Here is a 19,451-nt window from a genome sequence, read left to right as displayed (position 1 = left end):
TTTGGTCTGAATTCAGGAAAGGAAGCTATATTCTGGATGTTCTTCTTGGTCAGAATTTATGTTTTTAAAAGCTCTAGGGTTTGTTGCTTTGCCAGCATTAAAAAGTTGTAATTTGCGAGTCCAGCTGCAGTACCTTAGGCAGTTGGGGTTGTCATTTTGGCGCTTTTTTTTTTTTTAATATCCAGGTGCAGCATGCTTGTGTGTGTGTGTGTGTGTGTGTGTGTGTGTGTGTGTGTGTGAGTGTGTGTGTGAGTGTGTGTGTGTGATTGTTTCTCTTGGTAGCATAAGTTAGAATAGTTCTACCAGTGTGTTAGAGGTGTTCTCCAGTTAAATAACCTGGAGAAAATGAAACAAATGGGTTCAGTTCTGTTGTGAGTATCGGCATCACATGGCTTCCTGTGGCCAAAGTCCTTGCCCCAGTAACTCATGACCTTGTTATATCTGTCACTTGCTGGAAAATGTTTTGCCCGCCCCATCTTTTCTTCTAGTTTGAGCCCGCTGACTGGCACCCTGAGTTCTTTTGCATATAAGCCATTCCCAAATGCACCGTCTGCAGTTTGGGTCTCCTTAAAGTGAAGCCCCATTTGCACAGCAGCGTGAGTGAATTTTTCTGTGTTTTCACAGCCTCCTCTGAAGTCTTTTATCATTTTCTTATTTGCACTTAATTTGGCACCAGGTTGTAAAGAGATCTGCCTGTATGTCATCTTTCTAAATAATTCTATTTAGCTCTCATAGAAACAGCTATTTTTCACACTGTTGTTTTATGATACTAAATTAAATTAAAATAACACAGCTGGCATTACCAAGTTTATGCCATAACCACTGTGTCTCCTGTTCAACTTAAAGGTCAGGTGGTGAAGGCAAAAGTGTGGGGTGGACTAGACTCTCGAGCGGGGCTTCGAAACTCAAGCCGTCTCCTGGGTGTGGGCACCTAGTGCACTAGGCTTTAGGCACTGGTTTTGCAGAGCAGAGGGAGTGAAGACCCATCCGCCAATGGCTGTCCTTGTGGCTGGTGGTGGGAGGGCCTCTCCTGTGCCTTTTCTTTGCTGCAGATGATACTGGTTTTCCATGTAGATAGTAACAGAGTCATGTTTTTCAATAAATGTATTTAAGGAGGAACGTGAACTGTTTTAAAGGAAAAAAACCTGAGAAAGTAATAGCTTAGGTGGTACGTCAATTTGACGAACCTTGTGAAGAGGGCATTAGGACCAGTGACCCGTGTGAAGGTGACACTGAAATAGAGGCAGAAGGGAATGGAGCAGAGCAGCCCAGCCCTGTCCTGGTGGGTGGGGGCACCGGACTGCATCTTCTGTTCTTCTGTTTCAAGGGAGCCGTGGTGACATCTGACACAGTAGTCATTCCCAGGGGAGGGATGGTGGGGGTCACCCTTAGGTTGTCCAACACAGTGGGAAGGACACTACTCTAGAACAGGGCTTTTTGCCTCTGCCATTTACTTCACTTACGACTCTTTAGCAATCATTTAACCTCTCTGTGCCTCAGTTTCCCCATCTCTAAAATGCCACTTTTACCCCTCCCTTCATTACCGTGAGGGTTAAATGGGGTGATGTGTATGAAGGCTTTTAACCAAGCATTATGCCACTCACATAGTGCTCAAATAACGCTATGGGAATGTTAACGATTCTTCCTACCTCCGAGGGTTGTTTTAAGGATCCAGTAGATTTATGTCTTTATCTGAAAGTGATAGCAAACTGAGAATATTAAGTACTGTCATTATAGTTATTATCATCTTTCTTTCATTGGTTTGAGAATAAAATTTACTGAAAGGCAAGGATTTTGTTACTCCATTTATAGGACTTAAATATGTTATGTTCCCTGATCTTTGATCATGGATTTGAGAAAAGGCACACAGCCCTACCTCTAACCCAGGCAGATGAACACTGTTCTCTTGATATTCTCAGGGGGATGGTAAACTCAGAGTTACCTTTTAATCATAGCCCCACCACTCATTAGCTGTGTGACCTAGAGCAAATGACAGAACCTGGCCAGCTTAGGACCCCCTTCTGTAATACTGGAGGAGGAGGAATCACAGCCACCTCATGGGGTTGATAACATGAGGAGTGCAGAGCTTCTAGCACAGGTGCTGGGACTGTGGTACTTGACCCCGCCCCTTCCCTTCACCCCCACTGTGCTGGACACTGGATTGCATACAAAGAGGCACTTTGGAGAAATTTTTAGACGGGGGGAAGGTAAGGGTGCATCTACTGGAGGAGGCAAAGACCAGAACCAGAAGTGGTATGGAAATGTCCCCTGAAAGTACACTTAGTATGTAAACAGATGGAAGATGTTCAACATTATCTGGCTTACTAAGGAAATACAAATTAAAATGAGGTATGTATAAAAAATAATGAGCTTTTGATGTATGTTTAGTGAAATAGACATACCAGATGTTCACTGTGGTAGTGAAAAGGGTAGCAAACCTTTCAATGTATGTTTTTTTCTTTTTAATTGAGATAAATCACATACCATAAAATTCACCCTTTTATTGTGTATAGAATTACACAACCATCACCATTATCTGATTTCAAAAACACTGTACCCATTAAGCAGCTGTTTCCTATTCCCTCAGCCCTGGAAACCACCAGTCTGTTTTCTGTCTCTCTGAATTTGCCTATTCTGGATATTTCATAAAAATCACGCAATATGTCACCTCTTACATCTGGCTTCATTCACTTAGCATTGATGGGCACTTAGGCTGTTTCCACATTTTGGCTTTTGTGAATAGCGCTTTTATGAACATACATGCACAAGTATTTGTTTGAGTACCTGCCTCCCATTCTTTTGAGTTTATACATAGAAATCTCTGGGCCATATGGTAATTCTACATCTCCTTCATTTTTGAAGCAGGTTTCTTTTGCTGGAAACATAAGACTTGGTTGACTTTTTTTTTCCTTAACTTCCAGCATTTTGAATATGGCATCTGCATTACCTTCTAAGCTGCCATGATTTCTTTTTTTTTCTTTTCTTTTTTTAACTTGTTCATTTATTCATTTATTTAATAAATACTTATCAAGTGTCTGCTCTATGATAGATTTTGGGGGGTGTTGTTATTGTTGTTTAGGTATTTGGGATTGGCTGCCCTGGTTTCTGATGAGAGAACAGCTGTTAATCTTATTGAGGATGTCTTGTACTGAATGAGCCACTTCTCTCTGGTTGCTTTCTCCTTGTCATTGGCTTTGACAGCTTGATTATGGTGTGTCTAGGTCACATCTCTGAGTTTTTCCCACTTGGAATTTGCTGAGCTTTGTAGATGTCCTTCAAAAACTTCCAAAGTTTTTGAAGTTTATTCAGATCTTTCTGCCCCATCTCTGTCCTTTGTTTTTGAACTTCTCAATATGCATATGTTGATGTACTTGATGATGTCTCCTGTATCGTTGAGGCCATGTTCATTTCTCTTCTCTCTTTTTTCGTAGTTTTCCTCAGATTGCATAACCTCTATTGACCTATTCTCAAGTTTGTTGATTCTTCTGCCTGCTCAAATTATTCCATTCCAGAATTTCTATTTGGTTCTTTTTTGTAATTTCTAACTCTTTTTCGATATTTCCTATTTGGTGACTCATTATCTTCATTCTTTCCTTTAGCTCTTTAGACATGGTTTCCTTTGTTTCTTGAATATATTTAAAATAGCTGATTTTCAGTTTTTGTCTAGTAGGGCTTTCTCATGAACAATTTTTATTAACTCCTTTTTTTCTTTGTGGATGGACCATACTTTTGTTTCTTTGTTGTATTGTTATTTTTTTGTTGAACACTGGACATATAGAATAATATAATGTGGCAGTTCTGGATGTCAGATTCTCTTCACCCACACTTTCAGAGTTTGTTGCTATTATTTTGTTAGTGACTTTTGTGAAGTAATTCTGTACAGTCATGTGTGACCACTGAAGTCTCTGCTCAGTTACCTTACTGGTCAGCTAATGATTAGACAGAGATTTTCATTAAGCCTAGAATCAGTAAGTCTCCCAGTCTTTGCCAAGGATTAAAAAAAAAATTTTTTTTAATGTTTATTTATTTGTGTGTGTGTGAGAGAGAGATAGAGTACAAGCGGGGGGAGGGGCAGAGAGAAGGAGACACAGAACCCAAAGCAGGCTCCAGGCTCTGAGCTGTCAGCACAGAGCCCAACGTGGGGCTTGAACCCACTGACTGAAAGATCATGACCTTAGCAGAAGTCGGACGCTTAACTGACTGAGCCACTCAGGGGCCCCTGCTAAGGATTTCTATTGGGTCATGCTTTCAGTGCTCAGGCAGGCATTTGACAACTCTGCCTTGGCCTTCACTTCCTGCTTGCATAGAATCTTATGATCAGCCAAAGGTGAGAGTTTAGGGCCTTCTCATATCTTTCCTGACAGTGCCCAGGCATGCCCATAGCTTTTTGCCGTCAAATAGCCTTATAGACTACCAGGAAAGCTCCAAACCTCCCATGGGAGCTCCCAGCTTTTCCTTCTATGACCAGTTTGCCCAAACTGTTATCCTCTGCCTCAAGCAGCTGCCTCTAATGGTTTTCAACAAATGCCCTCGAGGAAAATGCTGTTCACACTGGGCAAACTCCAAAGCAGGTCAAATAAAGATAGCCTTGTAAATATAGTCTTCCAGGGAGCTACCAGATTGGAAAAATAATGATACTTCTCTGGGAAAGGGGCTTTGATGGAACTCAAACCCACTCTGCAACCTGCTGTCAGGCTGCTGGCTTCCATTCTGATTGCAGATGTTGGCTATTAGGGCTAGTGCGAAGTTGGGGAGGGGTGGATGGGAATAAAGCAAGGTAAAATGCCACAAAGCTCTTTTTAAAAAATGTTTATTTATTTATTTTGAGAGAGAGAGCACGTGCAAGTGGGGAAGGGGCAGAGAGAGAGAGAGAGGGAGAGAGAATACCAAGCAGGTTCCATGCTGTCAGCACACAGCCTGACCTGGGGCTTGATCCCATGAACTGTGAGATCATGACCTGAATCGAAACCAAGAGTTGGACGCTCAACTGACTGAGCCACCCAGGTGCCCTGCCACAAAGCTCTGTTATTCTTACCAAGGTTCAGCCATTTTTCTTGAATAAACATTCCACAGATTGCTGCAAACCTTTGGTTAATTTCTAGAATTCTGGAAAAGTTACTTCTGATGATTTTTGCCACTGTTCTTTTTTTGCTTTTATGGAGGAGTGACTTGTTGAATGTCTTTATTCTACCATCTTGCTGATTTTTCAATGTATATTGAGTCTTAGACTTCTTTCTTATGAATGAACCCCAAAGCAAGGGGGGAAAACCCACTCACATTCACCAACATGTTTTATCAGTGTTATTTATAATAGTGAAAAATTTGAAATGTTCTAAATCAGTGACATTGGTGGGGGAAAGCGTGTAAATTCTGGGTAACACTATTATGCAGCCGTTAGGAAAGAAAGAGGAGGCCTGGATGGTGGAATTATAACATGGAAGCTGTGAGTCTTGATTCTAGGGTCACATGGGCTGGATTGGAGTTTGCTCCAATGACTTGGAGCAAATTAATTTGCCCCTCTAAGCCTCAATTTCTCATCTATAAAATGGTGACAGTTCCGGGGTGCCTGGGTGGCTCAGTAGGTTAAGCATCCGACTTCAGCTCAGGTCATGATCTCGCGGTCTGTGAGTTCGAGCCCCGTGTCGGGCTCTGTGCTGACAGCTCGGAGCCTGGAGCCTGCTTCAGATTCTGTGTCTCCCTCTCTCTGCTCCTCCCCCACTCTCACACTCTCTCTCTCTCACACACACAAAAATAAATAAACATCAAAAATTTTTTTTTAGGGGCGCCTGGGTGGCGCAGTCGGTTAAGCGTCCGACTTCGGCCAGGTCACGATCTCGCGGTCCGTGAGTTCGAGCCCCGCGTCGGGCTCTGGGCTGATGGCTCGGAGCCTGGAGCCTGTTTCTGATTCTGTGTCTCCCTCTCTCTCTGCCCCTCCCCCGTTCATGCTCTGTCTCTCTCTGTCCCAAAAAATAAGTAAAAAACGTTGGAAAAAAAACTTAAAAAAAATTTTTTTTTAAATGGTGACAGTTCCATAGTGGTGCTGTGAGCTGTCAGTGAAGGTGTCCAGGCAATATGTGTGGCTCAGCCAAGTGAGTTGTTATCGCTGTTGTTGCTATCATCCAACAGAAAATTTGTTATGCTATAATGGCAAATAACATCTAGAAGGATGTGAAATTTTATGTATGCTGTAACCAAAATATAAGAAAAAAAAATGCCTGGCAACGCATGGAAAAACCAAGGTTGGAAGAAAGCACACCACAATGACAGGATTATGGGTTGTATATGTTCTCTTTTCCATTTTTTTTTTATTATTTATTTTTTTTGAGACAGAGAGAGACAGAGCATGAACGGGGGAGGGGCAGAGAGAGAGGGAGACACAGAATCGGAAACAGGCTCCAGGCTCTGAGCCATCAGCCCAGAGCCCGACGCGGGGCTCGAACCCACGGACCGCGAGATCGTGACCTGGCTGAAGTCGGATGCTTAACCGACTGAGCCACCCAGGCGCCCCTTCTCTTTTCCATTTTTAAAATATCACTGGGAAAGATAAATGTCTACTCACAGTAAGAATCTCTTCTTAAAGAAGGAGAGGCTCTTCAGGAGGGCCCAGGCAGGAACACCCCCCCATTAGACACTGGGATAGTGGAAGTGTGTTTCCAGATGCATCTTCAGGGACTTTTTGGTAACCAGTATTTCCTGAGTCTCTGCAGGAAACTAGGATGTATTTCCTGGTCTTCTTCAAGAGGGTCTTTTCTTCAGCATCCTGGGGGCCAGCATTCACTGCTGCCTCCTCAGAGTGGGTTCTGAACATGGTGGTTAAAACCTAAGAGCACCCTTTTAAATTCTGTCGTCCAATCCAAAGGTTTTCTTGTGGGCCTCTGTTTCCTCATCTGCCGAGTGGGAAAATGATGATACTCTCTTCCTTGATGCTTTCCAAAGGATGGAAGGAGAGGCTATCCGAAGTGCTTGGTGCTCTGCCAGGTACTCCACAGATGTGCTGTGTCCGTGCTGGTGATCTCTGTAACTTGGCGGGGCTTGTTTTTCCATTTCAGGTTCCGAGGTGCACCGATTATATCCGTGGCGGCCAAGCCTGGGGGACCAGAGGCCCCCGAAACAGAAGCTCCACAGGGCATCTCAGAGCTCATTGAGGTACTTGAATCCAGGCTGGCCTCTGGCCCCAGTCCCACTCAGGCAGGTCCCTTTGTGTCCTGTTTGGTCTGACGGGGAGAGAGAGAAAAGGTACCCCAGCAAGACGACTCTGAGCTTGTTCCTTTAACTACCACCACCCCTCCCCCAGGTACATGAGCACCTTAGTATACCCTCCCTCACCTCCCTGCAAGAGTTAAACCAAAAGAGAAGCAGAGCACCCCCCCCCCCCCCCGGTCTCGTTCAAAGTCCTGCCCAGCTGTCCACACTCTTGTAAGTCTTTCTTTTTCCTTTCTCTTGCTGAACACCCCCACCCGGACACAGCAGCTCCTGCCTCCTGGAGCTCTGGGCCATGTCATCCATTCCAGGCCTGCAGACTGTGCCTGTCCCCCAGTGTGTCCTACTGGCTGATGGAGATGGGCAGTGCAGCTCAGGGCCTCATGGTCTCCACCAAATAGTGGAGCCTCTGAGGCACAGGCTCTGTGTCCAGGCTCAGTGGTAGATAAAGGGAGGGAGCCCAGCCACCGTGGGGTGTCCAGGGTAGCCAGAGGGCAGGTTGGGGATGGTGGGGTGGTGGTGATGCTGCTGGAAAGATGGCGGTGAGAAGGGGGACCTCAGTGTCCCTCGCTAAGAGGGGCGGAGTGGCGAGGTACCTCGACTCTGGGGCTGCGTGCTGGGCCTACCACCTGCTGTCTCTTGCCTCTATTCCCTCAGTTTTAAGTAGGGAAAATGCCAGCACCACTTCCCTTTGGACTTGGTGTGAAGGTTAAGTGATCATTAACCTTTTCACAATGATCATTAGCTTTCACAGTGGCCCTGGGAGGCTTAAGTTATCTGCATCTTACCAAGGAAAGTGTCAGACTCAGGGAAGTCAAGTAACTTGCCCAAGGTCTCACAGCAAGTATGTGGTGGAGCTGGCATTTAGTCCCAGGTCGGTTGTTGGGTGTCTTTGGGGTCCACCTGTATCTGGACCCACAGAGCCAAGATCAAATGTGACCTAGTACACTGCCACCATTTCTATGATAACAAGGTGCTGATCTGGCTGACTCTGCAAAACAAACCTTTTCTGGGTGACGCTTTTGTTATTTTCTCGTCAGCTTCAGGGAGCACTGGTCTGGGAGCCTGGGACAGTCATTTTTATTAAAGCAGAATCCGCCCATGTTGCTATGAAAGATGTTTGTCTATTCCTTTAAGAAGCCTCTGCATAAATATCAGGCAAAGCCTGTTTTGAATCTTTAGTCTTTTTCCAGAATTGTTATCACAAGGCTGAGAGTTTAGAACCTTCACTACCGAATACTTTTTGAGAGCCTCTTCCCTGATGAAAGGAGAAAGCAGCAAAATAAAGGGAATAATGCAGCCTTTATTTCCATTTGTTTATAAGGAATTAGCTCTGACATTTCTGAGCACATAGATAGCATGAGGAAAGGGGGCTGGCTGAGGTCAAAGCTGGTGGAAAGTGTCAGCGGAGAAGAAAACTCAGAACCACAAATTGAGGGGGCAACACCGGGCCTTGGCAGACATTAGGTGGTCCCTCTGTCTCTGCCGGGGCTTAGAGAAACAGCATTCACCCCCTCCTTCCCTGCCACACGTGGTGGCAGCCCTGCTATCCTGCATCCTTTGGACACGTGTCCCTCTCTTGGGCACCGTGCCAGCTGCTACAGATACTTGGAAGGACTCAGGGCTCTAGGAGGGAGACAAATAAACAAATGATCACAGTGGTATGTTAACTGGTTGATGATGGGCTGGGGAAGGGAGCCATACGGAAAGGGTAGGAAAGCCTTCCCAGAGGTGATGTGTCCCTGGAGAAGGGAGGTGAAGCTAGCTGGTACACTTCCAGGGCCTGCCAGCGGCTGGTGCCTGCTGTGAGAGGGCAAGTGGTGGGGGACGAGGCTTCCATGGTACCTAGGGGCTAGATGATGACACATCTTAAATTCTGCAGGCTCGGAAGGCTAGGAAAGCATGAGGCTTGGACTGACGCGTCCAGGGCTGTCCTGCAGCAGGTCCCTGTGCTGCAGTGCAGGCGAGGGCCTGGGGGTCGGCCTGTTAGGAGGCTGTTCATTATCCCAATGAGAGGAGAGAGAAGTTCCTTTGAACCGAGAGGAGCTGAGAGCACAGCAGGAGTTTGGAGTATAATCAGGAAGCGGTCCATTTTTTATTTTGGCCAGCTTGCCCCGTTCCTGGCTACTCCCTCTGCCTCCTCTGCCCTGCCCCACTCAGCTCCTCTCCCCAGCAGGGTGTGGCAGCAGCATCTCTTTTCTAGCTCCTGACGTCCCAGATTCCCATCCCGACGAGGGACCCCTCGGGACCATTCCTCATGTCTGTGGACCACTGTTTCTCCATCAGAGGCCAAGGCACTGTGATGACAGGGACCATCCTCTCAGGCTCCATCAGCCTCGGCGACAGTGTGGAGATTCCTGCCCTCAAGGTCAGTCTTACCTTGGCCTTCCTTTTGGCCTGTCTCTCTAGCGGCAAGGGAGAGCAACAGTCCCTTTGCCTCTCCGGTGGCTGAGCCCTTGGGCCAGATCCCTGGGGCTGGCCTTCTGGCTCTTCTCTGCTCTGTCTTCTGTACTGCCCTGCCTGGATTCTGGAGCCACCACTCTCCCTAATCCTCAGAACAATACCCATTTACTGGAGGCCTGTGACGTGTTGTGATGAGCCTCCTGAGTGGGTGTTCTGCGTAGATAAAGAAACGGAAGCTCTAGAAGGTGTGGTGGGCCCAGGATCACCTGTCAACAAGTGAGGGTGCTGGGTATACACCCTCCTTTTCTGCCAGCTCCGTACGTCAGGGTGGCGAGTACATGTGCACTTATTTCTGGGTACTTTTTGCTTAGCTACAAGGATTTCAAGTTAAACACAATTAGAATCTTGTGTCACTCAGAGTCATAAAATCTGGAAGATATCCAGATGAGTTTTATACTCCCAGTGACCACTAGTAGGTGCCATGTTATCCCTCCGAAGACCTGTGAGAGGGATGGATAGCTGGGTATCTCCCTATCGCCCCCCACCTCCTGGTAACTACCAGCCTGGTCTGATGTAAAAGGTGTTCAATGGCCTTGATAGTTCCCATCTTCAGTGGGCTTTTCTTATGGTTTTAGTTTACTGGAGAAGAACAACTTAGAGCCTCCTCAACCACCCTTCTCTTCAGGGGGTATAAAGGGTGGGGAGCAAGGCCTGGTTAGAACTAGGAAAAGCCTATGAGGAAACCTGGGGTCCAGGGTGGTTGTCTAGTTCTCAGAAGAGCCTGGAGTGCAGGGACACGGAGGCATGCACTTGGCCCCGTGTACTAAGCCAGGGACAATACCAGCTTCTGGATGTGCACAGCCCTAGGTCAGTGAGTTCACTTTGCTTGCTAACTAGGAGTGCTTCCTGGAGGGCTGTGTTGAGACAGATTCTGTGGTTGTCTGGATCACTAGATGTGTTAGTCAGGGTCCTCCAGAAAAACAGAACCAAAAAGATGTGGGTATATACATATACAGAGAGAAAGGGGTGTGTTTTAAGGAGTTGGCTCACATGATTATGAAGCCCAGCAGGTCCAAAATCTGCAGGATAAGCCAGCAAAGATGGAGACCCAGGGAAGAGTTGCAGTTCAAGTCTGAAGGCTGTTCACTGGCAGCATTTTTTCTTCTTCTAAGAAGGTCAGTCTTTCTGTTCAGGCCTTTAACTGATTGGACAGAGTCTACCCACATTATGGAGAGTAATCTGCTTTACTCAAAGTCTTTTTTTTTTTTTAATTAATTAATTATTTAACTCAAAGTCTTAGTGTTAATCTCATCCCCCCAAAACCCTCACATTGGGGTACCTGGGTGGCTCAGTTAATTAAGCGTCCAGCTTCAGCTCAGGTCATGATCTCATGATTTGTGGGTTCAAGCCCCGTGTTGGGCTCTGTGTTGACAGCTTGGAGCCTGGAGCCTGCGTTAGACTCTGTGTCTTCCTCTCTCTTCCCCTCCCTGCTCATGCTCTGTCTTTCTCTCTCAAAACTAAATAAACATTAAAAAATTAAAGAAAAAAAAAACCTCACAGAAATATCCAGAATAGTGCTTGACCAAATATCTCAGTACAGTGGCTCGGCCTAGTTGACATGTAAAATATACCATCACCCTTTTGGGGGGGAGAACCATGATTATAGTGTCTGCCCTGAGGAAGGGGAGGGCAAGGGGTACCTATCCGTTGTGTTGGCCTTTTCTGGTCTGGGACAGCCTGGGAGGATGTAGGAGAGGGGTATTTCAGGAATGACAGGAATGACCAGGGCTTCCCCAGGTAAAGGAAATCTCAGGTTTAAATTACCCCCTTCACTCATTTTATGTTGCTGTGGCTGTTGCTTTCCTCCTGCAGGGCTGAGGTTATTAGGGAAGAGCCTCCTGACCAGGGAGGACCAACCAAAAGAAAAGCTTCCTTTATAGGCCTGAGACTGGCCAGGTTCCAGGGCTCCCTGGGGCAGCAGCAGGAGTTGAAGGACAAGGCCCTGCCCTTCCGAGGCCTAGGGCCTCCCCTGACATAGGACCCGAGTCCTAAGGTCATAATCCCCTCCTCCACTGGCTGTTGTAGCTCCTCCCCTGAACACCATTAGTCCTGGATAAATACCACTTAAATCAAATCCATGTTGCGCCAGGGACTAAAAGTGTAAATCTTAGAAAAATAAAGCACAAAATTATGAAAATAAACCAAACTTATATTTAACACAGTTTAGGTTATTATGGTGCTGTGTGTTAATTCTTAGCTGGAACAGAGAATGAGTCAAATGCTAAATTTCTTTGCCTTCTGGGTCTTCCCTGAGGCAGACCCCAAGGGGCCACCCTGATCCAGTATCCCTTCTTCCTTGGGAGAAGACCTGTTTGCAGCCTGGGAGAGCAGCTGGGAGCAGGAAGGAGGTGTCAGAAGAACTCGCTGTGGGACATAGACTTTGAAGTGCAGTACCTGAGGGAGGAACAGGTGCTTGATGACAGGGTCAGTGGCTGCCATGTTTGACCGAAAGCGTGGACCTGGGGAGGGCCGAGGCAGAAATAGTCAGCCACGTTAGGCAGAGATGTTTGAGTGGGGACATGTTCTGAGGTCTTTGGCTACTTTTTGATCCTGATGAAAATGGAGCTTGCCTATCAAGGTCCCAGTTACTGATCTGTAGTACTTGGACACAAGGAAAGTGCTTGGCAAATATAAATTTAATTCTCTTGCTTTTCTTCACCCATTTCCCCCAGCCTACTTTTCAACCCTCTATTGTCGTGTTCTTGTCTAAGTTGCTAGTCAGGGAAAGCATAATTTGTAAGTAGTGAACTCGGATATTTGGCTGAGGAATTTTCCAACCAAAGCATGGAACATGCAGCCTGGTTTCTCCTTTGCTGTGTCTAGTAAAATGTGAGAGGAAAGGAGTGAATTGGAGATGGAGCTGTTAGCAAAAAGAAGCCTGCGCTTGATGATTTGGGAGATTCTCTGCCTCTTCAGATTCCAAAGGATGCTAAAAGTAGGAAATTGGCTTTGAGAAAGCATGCTCTGGAGAAAGGCCAGCGGTGAGGCTAGACAGCCTTTGCTGTGGAGATTGGGTATGTGACTCGTGGATCCAATCAAACATCTTAGCAGAAGCCAGGACTAGAGACAGGCTTCTCCAGGAAGAATTTATAGAGAACCTTCTTGTTTAATGGTGGAGATCCCCTTGATATACATGGGAGACACGCGAGGTTTTTGAGAATGTTATATCGCAAAAACACTGGCAGTGTGGACTGAAAGGGACAGACCTGGTGAAATGTTTTTAAAAAAAAAATAGAGCATTTGGACTTCTAGTATTCTAATTGTAGGAAATGGACTGATAGAATTACTCTACTAACTCATGTTATCCTTTAAGAAAAGGGAAGAATGGGGCGCCTGGGTGGCGCAGTTGGTTAAGCGTCCAACTTCAGCCAGGTCACGATCTCGCGGTCCGTGGGTTCGAGCCCCGCGTTGGGCTCTGGGCTGATGGCTCAGAGCCTGGAGCCTGTTTCCGATTCTGTGTCTCCCTCTCTCTCTGCCCCTCCCCCGTTCATGCTCTGTCTCTCTCTGTCCCAAAAATAAATAAAAAACGTTGAAAAAAAAATTAAAAAAAAAAAAAAAGAAAAGGAAAGAATGGGGGCGCCTGGGTGGCGCAGTCGGTTAAGTGTCCGACTTCAGCCAGGTCACAATCTCGCGGTCCGTGAGTTCGAGCCCCGTGTCGGGCTCTGGGCTGATGGCTCAGAGCCTGGAGCCTGTTTCCGATTCTGTGTCTCCCTCTCTCTCTGGCCCTCCCCCATTCATGCTCTGTCTCTCTCTGTCCCAAAAATAAACGTTGAAAAAAAAAATTAAAAAAAAAAAAAAAAAGAAAAGGGAAGAATGACTCCAGGGGCAGAGCTGTGGACACAAAGGCAGAGGCCAGAGAAGCAAGCCTAAAGGCAGGGGCCTGTGGAGCCTCTGTGGGCCCGGAGGGTGGAGGACCAAGCCACAGAGGGTTACTTTCAGGCCAGGAAAGCTAAAGGAATTTGCTCTATTGGGTTTCAAATTTACTTGGGTCCAGTGACCTCTGTGTTCCTTTCATTTTTTCCCTGTGCCTATATTTTAAAAGCAGAAAACTTGTCTTTTAGTTTCACACATCTGTAGATGGAGAGGCATTTTGCCCCAGGATGGATCATATCAGTATAACCCATGCCTGATTAGAGGGGTTAAATGATATTTTTGAGCGGGTGATACTTACAAGAGATTTTGGACTTAGAGTATGGTCTAGTGAGGTGAGAATTCGGGGATGTTGGGATGGGGTGAATGTATTTTACACATGTGAATGAAGTTTTGGGGACTGGAGGGTGGGGCGGACTGTAGTGGTTTGTAGAACTGTGGACCACAAAAGCCATATCCACCTAGAAGCTCAGAAATGACCTTACTTGGAACAAAGTCTTTGCAGATGTAATTAAGGTAAGGTTCTCAAGATGAGGTCATCCCTGTTAGGGTGGGCTCTTTACCCAACGATGTATGTCCAGTGACACAGATTGACAGAGGGAAGGGTGAATGAGGCTAGAGGCCAAGATTAGAGTTATGTGGCCCCAAGCCAAGGAACGCCAGTGGTTGCCTGAAGCCACCAGACACTAAGAGAAAGGTAGGGAAGGACTTCTCTCTGAGAGACTCCAGAGGGGACCAAACCCACTGACAGCTGATTTTGGACTTCTGGCCAACAGAACTGCGAGAGAATAAATTTCTGTTGTTTAACACTACCAAGTTTGGTAGTTGGTTAGGCCAGCCCTAGGAAATGAATACGGATTTTAGATGGAAAGGACTGAAGTCAGAACAAGTCTGAAGTCCCTTGCAGTTATGGGCAGGCCTCTTAACTCCACTGAGCTTGGACTTTGTCATGAGGAATGGCAGGGGTTGCCATGAGAGCTGAGTGTGTGTTGGCAGTAGAAGGCTTTACAGGTTAACATAGAGTCAGTACCGCTGCATACTGATGGCTAGCTCTGTTCCTTCCTTCCTTTCCTGTAGTTCCCACCCAACAGATGAGAAAACCTAGGCCCAGGGCTTTGTTTTGCAACCAGACAGCAGAGCCGGCATTTGAAGCCATTTGTCTGGCTCCAAAGACCAGGCTCTGTCCACTATACCCACTGCCCCTGGAGACCCCAAGGAGACGGTAGGTACCAGTGGCGTTTCCTCCTTGGGGAAGGGCAGGACCCTCCAACCTCCAGAGCAGCTTTGTAGGTGAGCCGGGTACCCCACTGAGGCCTCTCCTGGGCCACAGAGCCTATAAAAACACATTTCAGAAGCTCCTGAGGTCTAGAGCTCCTGACCTCCTCTCACCCCCCACTTTCCACTAACCATAATTAGTGGCCGGTGCCTATTGGGCACTGGGGACATTGCAGGGTGGGGGCTTTAAATTAGATGGCCCTCCTCCCAAACCTGGTGACATCCTTGTCAGATTTCACTAATCAACTTGGACACATCTGACCGCTTGAACTCCCTCAGAGGCAGGGCACAGCCATTCCAAATAAACAGTCGCATTCCCCTCTTGGCCAGGGCTGGCCCGCTGGAGCCAGTCAGACCCTGGCCCCTGTCTCTGCTGCCTGTGTCCATTCCCAGCTGGGGCCCATTAGCCAATTGAGGAAATGTTGGGGAACGGGAATGAAGGAGAAAAACCAAATCCCACTTAGAGCCCAGAATGGCATAAACACCAGCCATCTTGAGATTCGCCAGCCTTCTCCTCAAGGCTTTTTGGCCTGGGAAATCCCTCTGGTCGCATCTGATCCTGGGATTTTCAGCTAGTGATGTTTCCAGTGGGTATTGGCTGTCAGAGTTGTAGCGTCAGAAACTGTCAGAGCCACACACCATGGAGAGAGAGAGAGAGAGAGAGAGAGAGACGTCTGGGAGTTCAGAGGCAAGTTCTTGGCCTCTCTCTGTCTCGCTGATTCTTCACAAACTCAAGTGTTGCCTCAGTCTGGGGCCTCTGGAAGAGGGGCACTATGGTGCGGTGCCCACTGGGGATGGCGGGTGGAAGGTTCCTAGCACCGAGTAGGCACGTGGGTTTTAGGTGATAATTCTTGTCTTTATTGTTGCCATTCAGTGTTACTTTCCTGTGGAATTTCTCTTGTGGGGTACGGGAGGAGGAAATGGCAGGGCACTTCCCAGGTTGCAAGGAAACAGTTCTTTTCAGGGCTGCTAAATGAGTTGTTGAGATGGAAATATGCGTCACGGCCCTCACATCAGTTTTCTCATAATGGTGACAAACATTATTAGGTATATGAAGATGCCTATTTAGCTGATAAAACTGTTAGAGGAAAGTTCAGAATTTGATAGCATATTTCTCTAAATTGAGTTCATATTCAGACTTATTTTTTCCTTTATGAACACCTCCAGAAAGGAAAAAAAAAATTATCAAATACTACTAGACATTGTTACTCTGACCTTTGCCTCCACTCTTGGGTGTTGATCGCAAGGTGAGAAGAGAAAGCCGTGGCATCTGGAAAGATGCATTTTCTCCCATCAGCAAGCCCACAGCCGCATCCTCTGCCTGACCTGCCCTGCCCCTACTCCTAGCAACCCTCCTCCCCTTGTCCTTGTTTTTCACCCAGAAGCCTTGGTGGGCTGTCCCCCTACCCTGGAGCACGTGACCTCTTCCCTTCCTCTGGATTGTTAGCCTCTGCCTCCCATGGGTGCTCTGGGTCAGCACTTAGGCACTGCCTGGCACTGTGTCTGTCTCTGTGCCTGCGTCTCCCACCACACTCATCTCCTGGAGGGCAGAGACTGGGTCCTGTCCTTCTCTGTGCTCTTAGCACCTGTCCTAGGGCTAGGGTCAGAGGAGGCCCCAGAAACTAGTTGATGGAAAAAAAAAAAAAACAGTAGGGAATACCCATAAAGCAAATAAATGATTTGTTTTGTAGTAGGATTTTGATTCAGAATAGATAGTGAACGACTGTGGATGGCTGGGTTTGCAGCGGCCGCTCAACCTCGTGGATCCAGATGGAGATCCCCAACCTCGTGGATCCAGATGGAGAAGCCTAGAGTCAGGCAGCTGGCTGCTTCCTATACCGGAAGTCCTCTTTTTGAGGCTCGAGTCTTGATGCCTCACTAGTGAGTAGCGCGAGATATTCCTATGTCCCAGTGCCAGCTCATTTTCGGTTATAAACCAGGGCCCCAGGGCTACAGAGCGGCTTCCCGAGCCACCTGTGCACATCAGCTCTTAAGACTGAGCTCCCTCTGTTTCTATGTCTTTTATCAAAAATGTAAAGCCTGATCGTCATCCTTGATCATTTCATGTTTCAGAAGATCTATAAAGAAGGAATGCTTTTTGTGAGTTTGATGTTTTCATGGTTGTTGGCCTCGGGGTGGAAACTCCTGGGAGTCCGTTCTCTGTACCTGGATGTCACATGTGCCAGGGACGTGGAGCTAATGGAGCAGAGGGGGGCAGGGAAGGAGAAAGGGGAAGGAAGGAAATGGGGAACAGTTTGGAAAAGCCAGGGGAGAGGGGGCAGAGGCAGAGGCAGGCGTTGATCAGGTGCCTGTGGTCAGATCAACTTTCACTTGGTGTCCTGTCTCAGGGTGGCGAGTGGGGGGGGTGGTCTCTGCCATCAGGCCCTTGCCCTCAAGCTTCCCCTGTCTCCCGCTGGGACTGCAGCCCTCCCCTGCTCAGGTGCCAGCCCTCCAGCCCAGCCTCTCCCTGCTGACAGAGGGACAGATGGCGAGGTCTTTGTAGAGCCGTGCTTGGTCCCACTTATCTGCTGGTGGGCCCCTCGTCTCTAGGATGAAATCTGAAGTGCTCTGTGTGGCAGAGAGCTGGCTGTAGCCTCCCCTTTGTCACCTCTCCAGCCTCGGTTGCTTTCTGGTTTTTTTCACCACCTCCCTGCTGCCCAAACCACCAGTTTGTTCTCTGTATTTATGAGTCCGTCTCTGTTTGTTCGTTCATTCATTTTTTGGATTCCACACAGGAATGAAGTCATGGTATCTGCCTTTCTGTGTGTGTGACTCACCTCTCTCACTCCGCCTCAGTTTCTCATCCCAGAGCAACACCAGATCTCTTGTGCTCCATGTGTTAGTTAGGGCCCTGGTGGCAAGTGACAGAAATCCAGCTCAGACTGGCCTGATGTGAAGGGGACAGGCTGGTTCCATTACTAAGCCAGGTGGGGCTGGTGCCTCCCTCCAGACCTGTTCTGTGTGGGCCACTCTCCCAGGCCTAGTCCCTGCACCCCGGCTTTCTAGTTCCTCCTCCTCAAGTCTAGGATGTAGTGGCCTGTGGCCTTGGGATTAGCTCCCCAAGTCCATTCTACCCAGAGGATGTCTGGTACGTGAGGATGCGCCTCCCCTGCCAGTGACTGGTGAGCCAGATTTGGCCAGTGAGATGGGAAGGGAGGTCTCTTGGGGGGTTTCTCCTGCTACTGGACGTTGAAGCAGGGAGGGCCATGTGACCTTTGGACTTGAGGGGTAAGTTTGAGGAGGAGGCATGCAGAAAGATGCCAGAGGAAAACAGCCCAAAGCAGGGCCCTGACGAGTGCCTGAGTCTGCCCTACCTCAGCACTTGGTGTTAGGAGAGAAATGACATTTCCTTTCTGTTCAGTCAGACTCGTCTGCAGTTATAGAATGGGATATGCTTGGCTGGCTGGACCAGGAGCTCAGCCCCAAGGCCAGGACGCGTGCAACAATTTGCTGGGTGAGCTGGATTTCACATTCACCCACCCCTGGAGCAGGGGTGGGGACTACTGGGAAGAATGGTTCCCAAAGAAGTTGGGGTACTGATCTAGGAGATAGACGCCGGGCAGGCAAAACTGAGAGACATCCACATACTTGGTGTTGGTTCCTGCGTATGGCTGCCTTGACAGCCCGGCCTGGGACACAGAGGGGCTGAGCTTGAGTCCCTCCCCCTCACTTATTTGCTCGGGAAGTTACATCACCTCCTGGGGCCTGTTTTCTCCTGAGCTACTTGTGAAGATTCAAGGACATTTACGTACTGTGCTTGTAACCAGACCTGCACATGGGGATCGCCGTCATTGTTATCACGTGCCACTCTGAATCTTGTCTTTCCTCCCACTTACCGTGCATTGTTACTTGGCCCACAGAGTGCAGTGACTCAGGGGTGGGGTCCCTGAGCTTAGCATAGCCTGCACACCACCCCCCTCAACCCTGAGCACCTTGGCACGGTGAGACCTTTGCCTGTGCCCCGCCTTCCTTCTGGCCTGGGGATCAGAATCACATCTGCAGCTGAGTTGTAATATCCTGTTGTCTCCCCAGCGAGGCCCTGAGAAGGAAGGACAGGCGACAGGCGAGGACAGAGATTGATCTCAGAGCAGGCAGGGAGCTCAGGAAGGTTTTTCTGTGTAGGTGCTGTTGTCAGAGGCGTGTGCCCAGCATGGTAAAGATCTAGCAGGCTGCAGGATACCGCCTCCCTACAGGCCTTTTCCTGTGGGCTCCCTCTGGCTTGTCCTCCCCTCAGTCCCAAGGGAACCGAGTGCCATTCTGCCTCAGCCCCTGGATAAGGCTGCAGTTTCTTCTCCCAGAAGCCCTCTCTTTTGTTCTTGTGTGTTTGTCTTCCTTTATTTCTGAGAATGGATTTCATCACGCTCATGTGTCCGTCTACAGAGATGGTGCTGACACCCACCGCCCATACTGGGTCCTGATCGCTCAGACGCTGGTGGCTGGATGAAGAAGGCCGCCACGTCTGGCCTCGTCGAGGTCCAGCTTCTCTTAGTTTAGCCTCAGATGGCTTCTAGAAGTGTGAGTTCTGCAACACAGCAGGGTATTGGGCCGGCATGGGGAAGGAGCCTCAGCGCAGGCAGCACTGTAGGATGGTTTGTTGGCTGTCTTTGAGCGGTGCTGTGTCCCAGGCTTGGGCCTAAGACCTC

General features: G+C 48.1%; 1 protein-coding gene across 4 annotated transcripts in view; it reads left to right on the top strand.

Annotated features, from left to right (window-relative positions):
• Positions 1 to 19,451, top strand: part of EEFSEC (eukaryotic elongation factor, selenocysteine-tRNA specific) — a 252,343-nt gene that overhangs the window by 105,568 nt on the left and 127,324 nt on the right. For all 4 annotated transcript variants that reach the window (XR_007150177.1, XM_047848987.1, XM_047848989.1 and 1 more), the window contains exons 3-4: positions 7,050 to 7,146; positions 9,404 to 9,568. Coding sequence is in view for 3 of the 4 variants with exons in the window: in XM_047848987.1 (XP_047704943.1) it covers positions 7,050 to 7,146; positions 9,404 to 9,568 (262 nt within the window). In the remaining variant the exon portion in view is untranslated. The remainder of the gene's footprint in view (positions 1 to 7,049; positions 7,147 to 9,403; positions 9,569 to 19,451) is intronic.

Source organism: Prionailurus viverrinus, chromosome A2, assembly GCF_022837055.1.
Source record: "Prionailurus viverrinus isolate Anna chromosome A2, UM_Priviv_1.0, whole genome shotgun sequence".
Lineage (NCBI taxonomy): Eukaryota > Metazoa > Chordata > Mammalia > Carnivora > Felidae > Prionailurus > Prionailurus viverrinus.
Note: the sequence above shows the minus strand (reverse complement) of the source record. Positions and strands in the feature narration are given on the sequence as shown.